At 35.8% G+C, this 15,958-nt stretch overlaps 3 protein-coding genes across 6 annotated transcripts in view; 2 read left to right on the plus strand and 1 right to left on the minus strand.

The window, feature by feature from the left end:
- Positions 1-322: 322 nt before the first annotated feature.
- glmna (glomulin, FKBP associated protein a) lies at positions 323-9,987 on the minus strand. Of its 3 annotated transcripts, none has more exons than XM_016523587.1 (19): positions 9,945-9,987; positions 7,689-7,764; positions 7,484-7,609; positions 7,286-7,399; positions 7,075-7,183; positions 4,850-5,099; positions 4,635-4,734; positions 3,840-4,021; positions 3,689-3,742; positions 3,580-3,610; positions 3,372-3,461; positions 3,248-3,289; positions 3,081-3,154; positions 2,176-2,260; positions 1,995-2,104; positions 1,835-1,898; positions 1,383-1,518; positions 1,169-1,245; positions 323-1,086 (listed from the first exon to the last, which is right to left on the minus strand). In XM_016523587.1, exons 2-19 carry the CDS (start codon positions 7,725-7,727, stop codon positions 988-990), a joined length of 1,782 nt encoding a protein of 593 aa, XP_016379073.1. In that variant the 5' UTR covers positions 7,728-7,764; positions 9,945-9,987; the 3' UTR covers positions 323-987. The 3 variants fall into 3 exon arrangements, with proteins under 3 accessions (XP_016379073.1, XP_016379071.1, XP_016379072.1); XM_016523585.1 differs by lacking the exon at positions 9,945-9,987 and adding an exon at positions 8,181-8,255; XM_016523586.1 differs by lacking the exon at positions 9,945-9,987 and adding an exon at positions 7,963-8,087.
- LOC107716950 (putative RNA polymerase II subunit B1 CTD phosphatase rpap2) lies at positions 8,237-9,363 on the plus strand. The gene is made up of 7 exons (XM_016523588.1): positions 8,237-8,302; positions 8,416-8,461; positions 8,532-8,577; positions 8,683-8,797; positions 8,898-8,996; positions 9,106-9,171; positions 9,270-9,363. The coding sequence occupies exons 2-7, from the start codon at positions 8,416-8,418 to the stop codon at positions 9,360-9,362; spliced, it is 465 nt and encodes a 154-aa protein (XP_016379074.1). The 5' UTR covers positions 8,237-8,302; the 3' UTR covers position 9,363.
- A 14-nt stretch (positions 9,988-10,001) lies between the features above and the next one.
- Positions 10,002-15,958, plus strand: part of LOC107716948 (putative RNA polymerase II subunit B1 CTD phosphatase rpap2) — an 8,596-nt gene continuing 2,639 nt past the window's right edge. The window contains exons 1-13 of one of the 2 annotated variants that reach the window (XM_016523583.1): positions 10,002-10,070; positions 10,184-10,229; positions 10,300-10,345; positions 10,451-10,565; positions 10,666-10,764; positions 10,874-10,939; positions 11,038-11,126; positions 11,696-11,731; positions 11,873-12,821; positions 13,402-13,493; positions 14,092-14,172; positions 15,119-15,187; positions 15,281-15,853. In XM_016523583.1, coding sequence (XP_016379069.1) covers positions 10,184-10,229; positions 10,300-10,345; positions 10,451-10,565; positions 10,666-10,764; positions 10,874-10,939; positions 11,038-11,126; positions 11,696-11,731; positions 11,873-12,821; positions 13,402-13,493; positions 14,092-14,172; positions 15,119-15,187; positions 15,281-15,446 — 1,854 coding nt within the window. In that variant the 5' untranslated portion in view covers positions 10,002-10,070 and the 3' untranslated portion in view covers positions 15,447-15,853. Of the gene's footprint in view, positions 10,071-10,183; positions 10,230-10,299; positions 10,346-10,450; positions 10,566-10,665; positions 10,765-10,873; positions 10,940-11,037; positions 11,127-11,695; positions 11,732-11,872; positions 12,822-13,401; positions 13,494-14,091; positions 14,173-15,118; positions 15,188-15,280; positions 15,854-15,958 lie in introns of those variants that run through there. The other variant, XM_016523584.1, reaches the window with a different exon arrangement.

Below are 15,958 nucleotides of genomic sequence, written 5' to 3' on the forward strand. Positions count from 1 at the left end.
GCAAATGGTGGTAAAACACCTTAACAAAAAATATTGCCTATTTCCCAGGTTTTCACATTATTTTGATTACTGAATGTGTGCCTGAGGAGCAATAAGTCAATATTTTATGTTTATAAGGCCAACCAAATGTGATATTGTGACATACACATGGTTTTGATTGTTACTAATTATTTAGTACATATAGAATAAATTTTGCATTTAAAAAATCATTAAAATTCAGAATAAACTAAAGCTTTTGATGAATCATGATCACTCACACAGTCTGATTTCACTTTAAATATATGTGCATTACACATGGTTAGTGAATTAGACCCTGTATGAGAAAAGAAAAACTGCATCTGGAAACAATGGTATTTACTCAAAGCAAAATCAGAAGAGAACAACATTGCTAAATATTTCCCTCACAAAAGAGCAGTGATTTCACAGACAAGAAAGATGCAAAAATGCAGGTACAAACAGCATCTTAAAGCTCTAGGTAATTTTCCGCTCCAATCTTAACCTGTGCAATACTTTTGCATAGTTCACAGTGTTTGTTTTTTGTGACTGACATACACAAAGCTGAACATTTCAAGCCTGGAAATAATAATAATCCAACAACATATTGTACTGTCATATACATTTTTAGGTGACCTAACATTACTTTTCTACATTAGTATCTTGACATGTACAAATTTGCACAATCATAGTTCAGTGGTCAAACCTTGAAAATCTATCCAAAAAAAAAGTTACAAATATGATTTTCGTGTTTTCTCACTGTCTATATACTACACTAATGTTACTGTATAGTGATGCGCAACTGGAGCAAGAGTGGACAGAGAGAAAATACCGCTAAATAAACCAAAAAAAAAAGCCCATGCTTTGTTCCCCACCCTAGAGCCGGTGGCTATCTATCCCTGTGATTGGTTTTAGGGTCTTTAAAAGAATCTGCTTCAAGAAGAGTGACTATGTTAACCGAAAGAAAAGATGTTGAAGGGGTCATACAGTCTCTCACATCACGACGGGTCTTTCTTTAGTCTCGATTATCTCCTCAATTCTTGCCAAGACACCCTCTATCAGATCAAATGTGAAGACGGCTGACTGCAGAACCTGCAGAAGTGGCATGCAAACATTGTTAACTGTGTCCACTGTATAACAGCACTAATGTGGATTAATACACAAAATAATATACCTGAATCTGCATTTCTGGTGTCATGTTGTGCAGCTTCTCATTGTCAACAGTTACTGTGCAGACCGATGCTTTAGAGTCTGTTGAACAAAAAAAGGGTCAACAGCCTGACTACAGAAAATGTATGTAACAGACTACATTCACACAGCATAAATGTTAAATACATTCTCTGGTTACTTTCAGAGAGCTCAATGTTATGAACGAGAGTGTATTGCACCTTTTGAACTGATCTTCTTATTTTCTTTCGCGCTCTTCAGTTCTGCTTCATAATGTGCTTTGGACATGTTCAGACCGGTCCTCAGTGGCTTCAGATAGTTGTCCTCAATCTTATAAAGCTCTGTCCAGATTCCTGTCTAAAAAAAATATGATGTGCAAAAAAAGTCATTCAAAATATTAATAAAAACTATAACAGTATCTCTACTATACTAAAATAACACTGGTCAGCAATTTTTTACCCAATAATAGTACCATAAATATGATCTTGGATTCATATCCTTTTCTTCTTAATATTAATCTTTGTAGTTGTTTTATCTTTTTAAGGCTTGTTTTTTCTTATTTTAAATTATTTTAAAATAGACTGAAAGTGTGCTAATGCCCCCTAGTGGCTCCCAGGACTTTGGTTGAACTACTGATGTACTGCATAGTCATTAAAGGATGGAATGAGCTTACCTCATTCTCCCATTCTTTATCTCGGATGAGCATGTATCTCAGGAGGTTCAGTGATTCCATGATCCTATTTGATATTGATAGCAGTTTTGTCAAGTCAAATGGACTGCCATTGAACCAACCGCAGTTGCAGAAAGACTCAGGTTTGTTTAAAGGGTCTCACCTGTCTAAGTTCTGCAGCAGGTCTGTTTCTGGTCCTTGTGGAAGGCACAGCACTAGCCGCAGCAGTGGCAGCAGATGTTTACCCAGGAACCAATCATTACCATTACATTGCTAAAAAAAATGCAAGATCAAAACAATCAATCGGGGTAATGTTGATGGCATGATATCATGACTTATCTTACCTTGAGTGAAAAGTCAATCTGATTCTTGATGTTCTTGATTATATATCCCTCCACCCCAGCATGGTGACTTGTTTTCAACATGCCCCTGAAAATGGAAGAATATCATTTACTGAATCTTTTACTAATGGCCAGATTTACTAACAGCCTGTGCCAGGGCAAACTCTTATTTGTCGTTAAAAACTACCATTAGGATTTACTACCTACATGAGACATTTTAGAGAAATTGTTCCTTTTAATCCATTATTTACAAAAATGAATGGGCCAGGATGAGCCTTTATACAAAATGGAAATAAAAGTGAGATTTTCTAACATTTACAGACAAACATACACCTGTAAAATTACAGAGTGAGGAAAACTAATCAAACACTTTAAATGCATCTTTCAAAGCACCTGGCATGGCAGGCCACAATAAACTTTATGCAACTGTTTGAATCACTTAATATAAACACTCATATTTACGGTAACTTGGGTCGGGCAATTTCCCCAAAGCAGCTCAATCTGTGTTCTATTTTATATGCTTCATTTCAAAATTGTATTATTCACAACTGTAAAGTGGGTGACGTGTTTTCACTTCACAGAGCGCAGACATGAGTTATCAATCATCAGATTTGTTGTTCATTATTTTAAATAGCAATTCTTATAAATTTTATTAATTAGCTGTCCTACTCTGCGAGATATACATTCACATTGTGAAGCATAAATTCAAAATTATGAAAAATACAGTTACAATTGGCTTTTTAACATATCATAGGCAGTCTCTGTATGCTTTTATGATCTAAGCACCCAACACTGAGTAATTTTTATTTTTCCGTGTATGTTTTTATTAACCATGTTTATTACCAATGTTTTGTGTCGGACCAAATAATGAGAAGTTTTCATGTTTAAATGTTAGAATAAAGGCTTACTTGAAAAACTTGTATTTGGCCTCTGTGTTGAATTTGTCAATACTCAGCTGAAACACTTTCAGGCCTTTAGTTCTCTGTGGTGATGTGGGCAAAGACAAATCAAAATCAACAATGATAACAAACCACATTCTATTACAAGTTACCTCCACACAAAAGGTCTCACTTACCAAAGTCTGATCTGGACACAGCGTCATAACTTTAACCAAATTCTAAAGAGAAAACAGAACATCTTAGAACACCTAAAAGACGCACAAAACTATTGTTAAAATGCCATAAGTTTTAACATTTTACCTGTGGAACACTGAAAAATGTCTTCAGCTCCAAAAGATCTACTGGTAGACTGTTATCTTCCACTCTCATAAGACTTTTTTCATACAATTCCTATGATGACAGAATTAAAGGAATATTACAACCGCACATAATAAATTATTGCTATCAATCTCTGTATAAAACGTAAATACAACGTGGTATGGTTTGTTGTTGTAAAGAACACTCATACCAGTCCTTTCTGCAGACGGGATTCTTCAGTTCTATGAATGCAGATAAAATTTGTTTGTCAGAAGACTCTCATTTTAATATCAGATTTATTGTCATAATTCCATAATTACCTGCTTAACAGCAGCTCAATATATTCCATGTTGCATTGCAGAACAAAAATCGGACTGAAAAAACATGTAAACAAAATGTCAGCAAAAACATTTGCTGTGTTCATTCTTAATACAAATGTAAATCAACATGGTGAACAGCTTCACTCTTCACCTGAGAACAGCTGGAAAGATGTCCACAGCTATATGATCCACAAAAAGCAGGTGGGACAAGCAGGCCAGTGACTCCTTCGGGTATCTTACCTCCTCTTCAAGAAAACCTGGGACCTCCCTTCTCTTCAGTACATTACGACTTAACAAATCAGGGAGTGACTCCCCAATACTTGACAAAATGATCTGTAGACATAATGGAGATAAATTAGGAAAATGTACATCAAGGCAGTAATATTCAAATACATTGGCAGATGCCTCTAAATTTCATTTTGTTACTTGATGCAATTTTATTAGTGCAACTTACACTATTGTTCGAAAGTTTGGTTACGGTATGATTTTTAAATGCTTTTGAAAGAAGTCTTTTAGAATGAAGAATTTATTTGGCAGAAATACAATATTAGGAAATATTGTGAAATATTATGACAATTTAAAATAACTTCTTATATTTTAACATTTTTTAATTGCAATTTATTCTTGTGATGGCAAAGCTGAAGACTCCAGTCTTCAGTGTCACATGATCCTTCAGAAATCAATCAATATGCTAATTTACAGCTCAAAAAATGTTTCTTCTTATTATCAATGTTGAAAACAGTTGTGCTGCTTAACAGTTTTGTGGAAACATTTTTTCAGGATACTTTGATGCATTAAAAGTGAACAGTATATTTATAAAGTCTTTTTTAAAACAATTTAATGTATCCTTGCTGAATAAATCCCAAACATTTTAGCAGTAGTGTAAGTGCAATAAATAATGCAATAAAGGAATGTAATAGTTAAGAACACGCATGCAGTATTATACCAGTATCTCTGTAGCAAAGTCTCTCAGAGGGGATTTCAGAAGTGTGTCTGGATCTTTCAAATGCACCTCCAGTAGAGGCTTACTTAAACTCTTCATACAGCTGGATAAAAAATATGATTAAGAAATAAATGGCCAATATTATAATTGTATGCTATATTGCATAATAATTTTTTTTTTAAATCTACATAATTCTAAACAACAAATTGGGCACCTACAACTTGAGTAGTTCCACTCTGAGCTCATTGTCCTTGGATATTCTGTTGTTATCCTTGACAACCTCCTTGATCTCCTCAACAAAGGGCTTGACAAATTGTAGAAGAGCAGTGCAGCAGTGACACAGACCAAAAACATCATCCTCCTCCTGCTCTTTGGTGACAGGTACCGGCAATCTGGCCACCTGGCTAAGAAGTGTGGAGAGAGCCATGCCCACAGACGAGGCCTTCTTCATGCCCAGCCGCAGCAGCACTGAGAAGGTCAGGAGACAATGGGGGGGAAAGAGGAGTCATTTAGTTTAGGATCCTTTCAATAAATATTCAAACATCAACATTAAAAAAAAATATATGGCTGCTGATTTATTTTGTTAATGAGATATACGTCTACTTAACAAGATACAAATTGCAAAAGCGCGCTCACTTGCAGCTATACTTTCAATATGTAGCTCCGCATGTTTAGAAACTGCAGCAGAATAAAGCGTGTCGCTGGCTGCTTGCCGTAGTGATGTGACGTAACCGGAAGGAGTTTTGTTGTGAGAAAACAAGCATGGACGCGACAGATAAATCTTGATCCACACTCCAGTCCAGTCTGTGGCGGTAATGCACCTATAAGCTGGTTTGCCAACCGCCAATAAAACACCAAAGAAGAAGAAGAAAAAGATGGACGCGACAGGAAAGATTCGAGCCTCGAAATCAAAGAAGAAAGGTAGTATATGGAAGTTTTCCTCGAAGTTTTTGTTTTTATATTTTAACAGAATATTTGTCCTGAATTTTAGGGGGCAAAGGAACCCAGGTGATTTCAGCAGCGGATGAGGCGAGAAAGTATGTTTGTTTACTTTAGTTGGACTGTTTTTGAGTAACACTTTATATGATAAGTTGATATCGTTATTAAAGTGATACAGGTTACATGGAGTGTAATGTTTGCAGGAGGGAAGCTATTAAAGTGGCGCTCAGACAGAAGCTAGATTTGGAGCGCAAAGCCCTGCAGGTAGTTGAGCGGCTGCTGGAGGACAGTGTGACAGAGGAGTTCCTCATCGACTGTGTAAGTCACATAACGTACTGTAATTGGCCTCTATACAGTTCAGCTGGAGATTTAAACGGTTGTTTGTTGTGCTTCAAAGAGAATGTACTGTTATCTATAGGCATGGCACATCACTCCTGCCAACTACAAAGACACAGTGGAAGAAAGGTGCATTGCTAAACTGTGTGGATATCCTAGGTGTCCAAATAAACTAACTAACGTAAGAACCTTTTAGGGATTACACAGTAAACATCACTTCTTTCCCTCGTTTTTAATTTGCATTATCAGTTATGTTTCTGACTGTCTCATAAGAGTTTATTACATTTCAGATACCCACTCAACAGTTTAAAATATCCACCAAAACGAACAGAGTCTATGATATTACAGAGCGCAAGGTATGATTTTATTCCTTGCTTTGTTTTAATTTCTCTTTTAATAACTAATAGTAGATTAAGCAGACAAGTTCATCATTTTCTTTTGTTTAATTTTTCAGTGTTTTTGCAGTAATTTCTGCTACAAAGCCTCCAAATGTTTTGAGCTCCAGATATCAAAAACACCACTTTGGCTTAGAAAGGAGGAGAGGTAGTGCATCTTTCAATCAATTACTTATATATAAAAATGTAACATGGAAGAGTTAGTATGGATGGACAGGATGGTCGACTAGTTGGACAAACAAATGAGTAGTCAGTTAGTGAAATCTAGAGAGTTTATCTACACTACCTCTAATGTTTGGGGTCAGTAAGGGTTTTTCTAAATGACGGGACTAAATTACATTTTCAAACATATTAAAATAGAAAACAGTTATTTTAAATTGTGATAATAATATCTCACAATACTTAACTACTAATTTTACTGTTTTAAATCTATAATTGTTCTTTTTTTACTTAATCAAAATAAATGCAGCCTTTTTGAGCATAAGAGACTTCTTTCAAAAATATAAAAAATACAACCCCACAATTTTTAGCAGTAGTGTAGATTAAAAATTTTAAAAGGATCAAATCTAAATCTCTAATATCAAGAATATTAGATATCAAAATTAAATCTCAGAGATGTAGTAGCTGAAATGTTTAGGCTTTCAGCAGCACACCAAAAGGATTTTTCCTTAAAACACCAACAATAGAAACCTCACCACAAAACATTTGTTTAAGAAAAAAAGCAATGTATTTACTTTCAGTGTTAAAGATTCAGTGACAAAGAGATGAGAAACCTGTTTGTAAAGGCTTGAGGAGAAGAGTAACTGTCTCAGCAATGGAGCCAGTATCAGCCTCTTCCACCTGCTCCAATAAACCCACCAGCAGCTCTTTAGGACTGCAAACCTGTTTCACAAAACATCACTGAATGTTTGAAAGCAGTATGGAAACTGCATGCTGGTCATAACCAAATATCTCATCACAGTTTAAAAACAAATCACAAATAACCTCCAGCAGATGTGACAGGATGGCATGGCAGTGTGGAAGGTTTCTGTCTTCCTTCTTCAAGAGGATCTGTACTAGTGGCCCCAGCAGATTCCAGCCCATGCATCTCACTATGCTCTTGAGTAAAACAAGGATAAAGCTTCCTGAATTTGGCCTCTTCATACATGAGTCACAAAGCACACTAGACACTGTTCAACTCACCTTGTTCTTCTCATCAACTAGGATGCTGAGAACCTGAGCACTGTTGCCTTGCTCTATACAGGTTCTTCCTGCAGTGAAGAATAAATCATAGTCTTCCGGTGAGAAGCCTTCATCCTTGATTGCTTGCTAAAGAAAAAATGAATACATAGGTGACTGTGCGTAGCTGACACATTGTAAATGTACAGTAGAACATAGCTACACTTACACATCTCTGGACCACATCACAGAGCAGTTCTAGAGCCATCTTGGTGGCCAGAAACGTCTTCTGTTATCAAGGCTTTCTGTATAAAGAAATTATATAATTGATAACAACAGAATAATGAGGTGCGAAGACAAGAGTGCACTGACGTCATGATCAATCATGACATCTTTATAAAGAGCAGCTCACTGTCACACACTGTCCAGCTATCATTAACAAACACAGCAGACACACATATTAGAGAAAATATCCATATAATAAAAAAGATTCATAAATACACCTCAGTCTTCCTCACAGAGTCTGTATTGATGTAAAATTGGTTATTGCAGTCATTAGTAAGATAGCTAAAATCTCTATACGACTGGCGTGTTCAAAATAAGCTCTACAATAAGATTATGCTTTCGCGTAGCTTTGTATAGGCATGGCTGCTGATTTATTTTGTTAATGAGATATACGTCTACTTAACAAGATACAAATTGCAAAAGCGCGCTCACTTACAGCTATACTTTCAATATGTAGCTCCGCATGTTTAGAAACTGCAGCAGAATGAAGCGTGTCGCTGGCTGCTTGCCGTAGTGATGTGACGTAACCGGAAGGAGTTTTGTTGTGAGAAAACAAGCATGGACGCGACAGATAAATCTTGATCCACACTCCAGTCCAGTCTGTGGCGGTAATGCACCTATAAGCTGGTTTGCCAACCGCCAATAAAACACCAAAGAAGAAGAAGAAAAAGATGGACGCGACAGGAAAGATTCGAGCCTCGAAATCAAAGAAGAAAGGTAGTATATGGAATTTTTCCTCGAAGTTTTTGTTTTTATATTTTAACAGAATATTTGTCCTGAATTTTAGGGGGCAAAGGAACCCAGGTGATTTCAGCAGCGGATGAGGCGAGAAAGTATGTTTGTTTACTTTAGTTGGACTGTTTTTGAGTAACACTTTATATGATAAGTTGATATCGTTATTAAAGTGATACAGGTTACATGGAGTGTAATGTTTGCAGGAGGGAAGCTATTAAAGTGGCGCTCAGACAGAAGCTAGATTTGGAGCGCAAAGCCCTGCAGGTAGTTGAGCGGCTGCTGGAGGACAGTGTGACAGAGGAGTTCCTCATCGACTGTGTAAGTCACATAACGTACTGTAATTGGCCTCTATACAGTTCAGCTGGAGATTTAAACGGTTGTTTGTTGTGCTTCAAAGAGAATGTACTGTTATCTATAGGCATGGCACATCACTCCTGCCAACTACAAAGACACAGTGGAAGAAAGGTGCATTGCTAAACTGTGTGGATATCCTAGGTGTCCAAATAAACTAACTAACGTAAGAACCTTTTAGGGATTACACAGTAAACATCACTTCTTTCCCTCGTTTTTAATTTGCATTATCAGTTATGTTTCTGACTGTCTCATAAGAGTTTATTACATTTCAGATACCCACTCAACAGTTTAAAATATCCACCAAAACGAACAGAGTCTATGATATTACAGAGCGCAAGGTATGATTTTATTCCTTGCTTTGTTTTAATTTCTCTTTTAATAACTAATAGTAGATTAAGCAGACAAGTTCATCATTTTCTTTTGTTTAATTTTTCAGTGTTTTTGCAGTAATTTCTGCTACAAAGCCTCCAAATGTTTTGAGCTCCAGATATCAAAAACACCACTTTGGCTTAGAAAGGAGGAGAGGTAGTGCATCTTTCAATCAATTACTTAACTGTGTTACTTAAACTTAATTATAATTAGGTGAATGTGTAATTTATTAATAAAAATATTTATTATTAATCACATATCTATTTTATATAATAACAAATTGTATTACATTTCTTCTACTGTTCAAAAGTTTGGATTCTGAAAGTTTTTTTATGTTTTTGAAAGAAGTCTCTTATACTGACCAAGACTGCATTTATTTTGATCAGAAGTACAGCATAATAATACAAATATTGTATTAATATGCTGATTTGGTACTCAAGAATAATTTCTTCTTATTATGTATAACCTGAATAACCTTTGCTTGAAATATAAACCTTTTATAACATTGCACATGTCTTTATTATTAATTTAATATGTCCTTACAGAATAAATGTATTCATTTCTTTCAAAAAAAAAAAAAAAAAGAATAACTTAAAAATCTCTATACGACTGGCGTGTTCAAAATAAGCTCTACAATAAGATTATGCTTTCGCGTAGCTTTGTATAGGCATGGCTGCTGATTTATTTTGTTAATGAGATATACGTCTACTTAACAAGATACAAATTGCAAAAGCGCGCTCACTTGCAGCTATACTTTCAATATGTAGCTCCGCATGTTTAGAAACTGCAGCAGAATGAAGCGTGTCGCTGGCTGCTTGCCGTAGTGATGTGACGTAACCGGAAGGAGTTTTGTTGTGAGAAAACAAGCATGGACGCGACAGATAAATCTTGATCCACACTCCAGTCCAGTCTGTGGCGGTAATGCACCTATAAGCTGGTTTGCCAACCGCCAATAAAACACCAAAGAAGAAGAAGAAAAAGATGGACGCGACAGGAAAGATTCGAGCCTCGAAATCAAAGAAGAAAGGTAGTATATGGAATTTTTCCTCGAAGTTTTTGTTTTTATATTTTAACAGAATATTTGTCCTGAATTTTAGGGGGCAAAGGAACCCAGGTGATTTCAGCAGCGGATGAGGCGAGAAAGTATGTTTGTTTACTTTAGTTGGACTGTTTTTGAGTAACACTTTATATGATAAGTTGATATCGTTATTAAAGTGATACAGGTTACATGGAGTGTAATGTTTGCAGGAGGGAAGCTATTAAAGTGGCGCTCAGACAGAAGCTAGATTTGGAGCGCAAAGCCCTGCAGGTAGTTGAGCGGCTGCTGGAGGACAGTGTGACAGAGGAGTTCCTCATCGACTGTGTAAGTCACATAACGTACTGTAATTGGCCTCTATACAGTTCAGCTGGAGATTTAAACGGTTGTTTGTTGTGCTTCAAAGAGAATGTACTGTTATCTATAGGCATGGCACATCACTCCTGCCAACTACAAAGACACAGTGGAAGAAAGGTGCATTGCTAAACTGTGTGGATATCCTAGGTGTCCAAATAAACTAACTAACGTAAGAACCTTTTAGGGATTACACAGTAAACATCACTTCTTTCCCTCGTTTTTAATTTGCATTATCAGTTATGTTTCTGACTGTCTCATAAGAGTTTATTACATTTCAGATACCCACTCAACAGTTTAAAATATCCACCAAAACGAACAGAGTCTATGATATTACAGAGCGCAAGGTATGATTTTATTCCTTGCTTTGTTTTAATTTCTCTTTTAATAACTAATAGTAGATTAAGCAGACAAGTTCATCATTTTCTTTTGTTTAATTTTTCAGTGTTTTTGCAGTAATTTCTGCTACAAAGCCTCCAAATGTTTTGAGCTCCAGATATCAAAAACACCACTTTGGCTTAGAAAGGAGGAGAGGTAGTGCATCTTTCAATCAATTACTTAACTGTGTTACTTAAACTTAATTATAATTAGGTGAATGTGTAATTTATTAATAAAAATATTTATTATTAATCACATATCTATTTTATATAATAACAAATTGTATTACATTTCTTCTACTGTTCAAAAGTTTGGATTCTGAAAGTTTTTTTATGTTTTTGAAAGAAGTCTCTTATACTGACCAAGACTGCATTTATTTTGATCAGAAGTACAGCATAATAATACAAATATTGTATTAATATGCTGATTTGGTACTCAAGAATAATTTCTTCTTATTATGTATAACCTGAATAACCTTTGCTTGAAATATAAACCTTTTATAACATTGCACATGTCTTTATTATTAATTTAATATGTCCTTACAGAATAAATGTATTCATTTCTTTCAAAAAAAAAAAAAAAAAGAATAACTTAGACACCACATTTTTGAGCAGTAGTGGATTCAGCAATAAGATTTTTAGCATTTTTGTCATATTTTTTATTTCATGTAACAATGTTCAGCATTTTATTTCTAAAAAAAAAAATTACATTATTTTTTATAAAAGGCCTCCAGAAGTTAAGCTGATGAACGAAGGAGAGGGGTATGTACAAGCGGTTTTGTTTGTCATAGAGAAATCTCATGGTTTAGTAGAAGATCTTTTGCAGTGATATAACATTTCTAAAGAAATTAGTAGATTATATTTGTATGAACTGACTCACAATGTATTTTCATCTGTCTACAGAGGCAGCTCTGGACAGGAAATAAAGTTGGTAGACAAGCCTGTGACAGAAACTGACATTGAGAATCCTGTCCCAGACGTTCCTGAATCTCACAAGGACTCCCCTCCCTTCAACCAGAGCGACAACAGTGACACTGAGCAAGACTTTGTCTCCAGTGTGGTGTCCAGACAGCATAAACACACGAGGGTACACTGGGGAAAACTGCCAAAGAGGGACGGAGTGAGTGAGGACAGGTTGAGTGCTGAAAATGAGCGATATGCACATCCTGGACCAACACAAACACTCGATGGAGAAAATAATGATGAAAGTGGATCTTCAAAAACTCCTCAACCACAGACGGACCCAACTGCCTGTCTGTCTATACCAAATAAAACCACATCTGCTGGATCTGATGTTGAAGGAACTCTGGAGCTTTTGAATCAGTGTAGTCTGAAGGACACTGCAACCCAACAGGAAACTAACCTTCCTTCACAGTCTGAGATTGGAAACTCCACCCCTCCCACTAGTGGTCTGAACATCACTCAGGTGAGCATGAGTAAGAGAGGAGCTGCAGGCCTCAAAGGCTTGTTGAAGGACCATAACAAAGCTAAAACAACTCCTACAACCATCAGTTTGTGCCTGCTAGAGCATCTACGACAAACTTTTATGGAGTGGAGAACTGAGGAAACCATGAAGTTTCTTTATGGGCCTGATTATGCCTCTGGAACAGAGGTTTCTGCACAGGAAGTGGAGGAACTGGATGAAGATGACCTGGATGAGGCTGAGGTGGAAGTGAGCTTGAGACAGAACAGTGGAAGTTCTTCCAGACCCAGTGCTTCAGCTCCTGATTTTGAAACACTTCAGAAGGAGACAGAGTTGCTGGAGCTGAGAGTGAGAGAGTTTTATAAAGGAACGTATGTTCTACCTGAAGAGGTCAAGACAGATGCCATCAAAAACACTCAAGACACACAGGTGGGAACTGAATGATTTGCCTGTCTCACCTTAAAGTTACACTTAAAGACTTACACTTGCATTGATGATATTTTTTTTTCTAAAAAACTAACTTGAGATATTTTTTGCAGTGATTTTTACCAAATGGTTTCAAAGTGTTTTTTTTAGTGGATGTGTGAATTCTTGTTTTAGTATTATTTATATACTATTATAATATTTATTAATATTTTACATTTTATTTCAGTTAACATTTACTTTGTTTTAATGGTTTTAGTTTTAATAACCCTACTATGAACCTGAGCTGCTAATGTTTGACAGCCACAAATATGTTTTGAACTTTATGACTTTAATGACTTAATTTTTTAAAGAAAATTTGACTTTAAATGACTTAAATTTTTATTTTATTTTTTTGGTTGGGAAAGTGTAGCTTTAACATACAAGTATGTGCATATTGAAGTCTGAACCTGCAGTTACTTGGACTGTCCGGTGCTCAATTCAAGCTTGTTAGACTGAGGTTCCTCACGATAACTGGCAGCATCTCTCATTGATTTCTGCATGTTACATTCTTGATTGACACTTTTTTTTTTTCATGGTCCTGCAGGACAGTGGGAAGGACCCTCCTCTGCCCTTGGTTGATTCTCATGCACAGCATCTGATTCAGAAACGCATTGCTGTGGAGAAGCTCAGCCAGAGGTCAGTGTTCAGCAATGGTTGGATCAGTGTTTGTCGTTTCAGACACCATTAACAATGTTTTGCTCGCACTATAATAATGTTATCTTATGCATTTGACATGCTTGAAATCTGTATAAAGGGTGCCCTGTGTTACTGTTCTAAGATGTGCTGGAAAGAAAATCAAAGTACCTAGTACTCATAGTCTTCTTGCAAATCGTAACCTCCTTGGAACAAACTATATTTCAAGTATCTTTGTACTATGTAGTTACATTTAAATTAATATTTGATACAATGCACTTATTGTGTACACACGTTCTTATATTTGTACCTATATTTAAAAATACATCCCAGTAGTTACATATGTAATTAATCTGTAATTACACTGTTGATCCTACCTCTACCTTGACCCACACTTAAACCTAAGCTAAACCTAACCATACCACCAAACCTGTCCCTAACCTTAACCATATCCCACCTCAATAGTAGCAAAAGTGTTGTGTGTTTTTTATTAATTTTTTTATTTGTTTTTATTTTATTTGTTTTATTTTTTGATGTAAGTACTTATCAGTTAATAAACATCTCATTTAAAAGTCTGCCCCCTCTTTGTGTCTTTTCAAAGCTTGAGAGATGCTGTGGGAACCCTGCGTCTAACGATGAGTGATGTAATCAATGACATAAATAATTTGGTCAGGACATTCAGGTAAGTCACATTGCACACTAGACGAAGAGTTAAGAATTTTAGACAAGGTAATACATGTACACTACTGTTCAAAAGTATTAATTACTTTCATAATTTTATTGAGTAAGGATACCTAAAAATAATCAAAAGTGTCAGTAAAGACATTTATAATGCTTCAAAAGATTTCTATTTCAAATAAATGCTGAAATTTTTATTCATCAAAGAATCCCAAAAAAAAAAAATGAGGGGAAAAAATGATTTCCAAAAAGTTATAAGCAGCACAACTATTTTCAACATCGATAAATTTAAGAAATGTTTTAACACCGAATCAGCATATTAGAATGATTTCTGAAGTATCATGTGACATTGAATGCTTCTGAAAATTCAGAATTGTCATCAATGAAGTAATTACATTTTAAAATGCATTAAAATAAAAAAAACTGTTATTTTAACTTCTAATATTTCAGTTTTTACTGTATTTTTGAAAAAATAATTGCTTCTTTCTGAAGCATTAATAAAATCTTACCAACCCCAAACCTTTCAATAATAGTGGATGACAGGGTAAAATCAGTGTTTACGTCTGCCTATCAGACACTCATTTGACCTTTTTGGCCTAAACCATGAAGTTTTGAGTTTCACGGCCTATAAATTATGATTTGCCATAGAAGTGCTGTCAACAGGAAGTAGTGTGTCACACTATGAAGATGATTTACCATGCCTCTGAAGGGGCACTTCACCTTTGGGTTGAACCTGCTTCCAGGAATTCTGTCTCTCCTGTTGAGAGCTACTAAATTCAAACTTCAAAAACATTACACCCTAATAAAGCAGTTTGACTTTAATATTGCACTCATTTCCCCGTATCATATGCATGTACAAGTCTTTATGACTGACATCAATGCACATCAAATTTTTTAAAGCTTTTAAGTGCATTTTTGTTAATGGTGCTATGAATTGTCATTTGTTTTAGGTTTACAAACACTAATATCATTCACAAAAGGCCAGAATGGACTTTAATTGCTGTGGTTCTTCTGTCAGTGTAAGTATCAAATTAATATTCAATACATTAAAACTGGATTCAAGCATTTTCTGAAGTTTCTAGGTTGTTGATAGATGGTATATTGTCCCTCAGAACTAAATGGGTGTCCAGATTACTTCCAACCAGAGTCGAGTCACAACAAATTTATCTTTTAGATGTCAAACAGATCTTTAGATTGCTTAAGCTAATTACTACTGCATGGCTTTTGTCCATTTTCTCATGCATGGGAAAGTGCCACATGTGTTGGTATTTGCCATGAGAGGCTAGCAGGGCTGGCCCAACTAAGCTAACATGTTCTTGTATAAAGACTCAGAATATTACAACTGCAGATAATGCTGTGGGTTTATCTGAGGATGACTGTTGATTGGGGCTTTATGGCACCTCGGTGGCCTGCTGTGCTCTGACAGTGAAAGTATGTGGTAGACAGATCAACAGCTGGAGGGCCTGGCTTTAACAAGAGTATATGGGAACAGCACTGAGGAAATCAGGGAGCATTGTTTTCTCTTCAGGAACACACTATGCAAAGCTATAAGACACAAGTGATTTATGTCTGTGCGAGTGCGTGTATGATTTGTGTGCATTTCTTTGTGCTCCAAGTTAATATTTGTCTACTTGATAAAGATTTGTACTTATTTTGAGGATTGATTGTGGAGTTCTTTTTACAGTGAGAGATCTTTTATCTATCTATCTATCTATCTATCTATCTCCTCTCTCTCCCCTCTCCCCTCTCTCTCTCCCTCTCTCCCCCTCTCTCTCTCTCTCTCTCTCTCC

The sequence above is a fragment of the Sinocyclocheilus rhinocerous genome, unplaced genomic scaffold (genome assembly GCF_001515625.1).
Source record: "Sinocyclocheilus rhinocerous isolate Xijiao unplaced genomic scaffold, SAMN03320098_v1.1 scaffold930, whole genome shotgun sequence".
NCBI classification, from domain to species: domain Eukaryota; kingdom Metazoa; phylum Chordata; class Actinopteri; order Cypriniformes; family Cyprinidae; genus Sinocyclocheilus; species Sinocyclocheilus rhinocerous.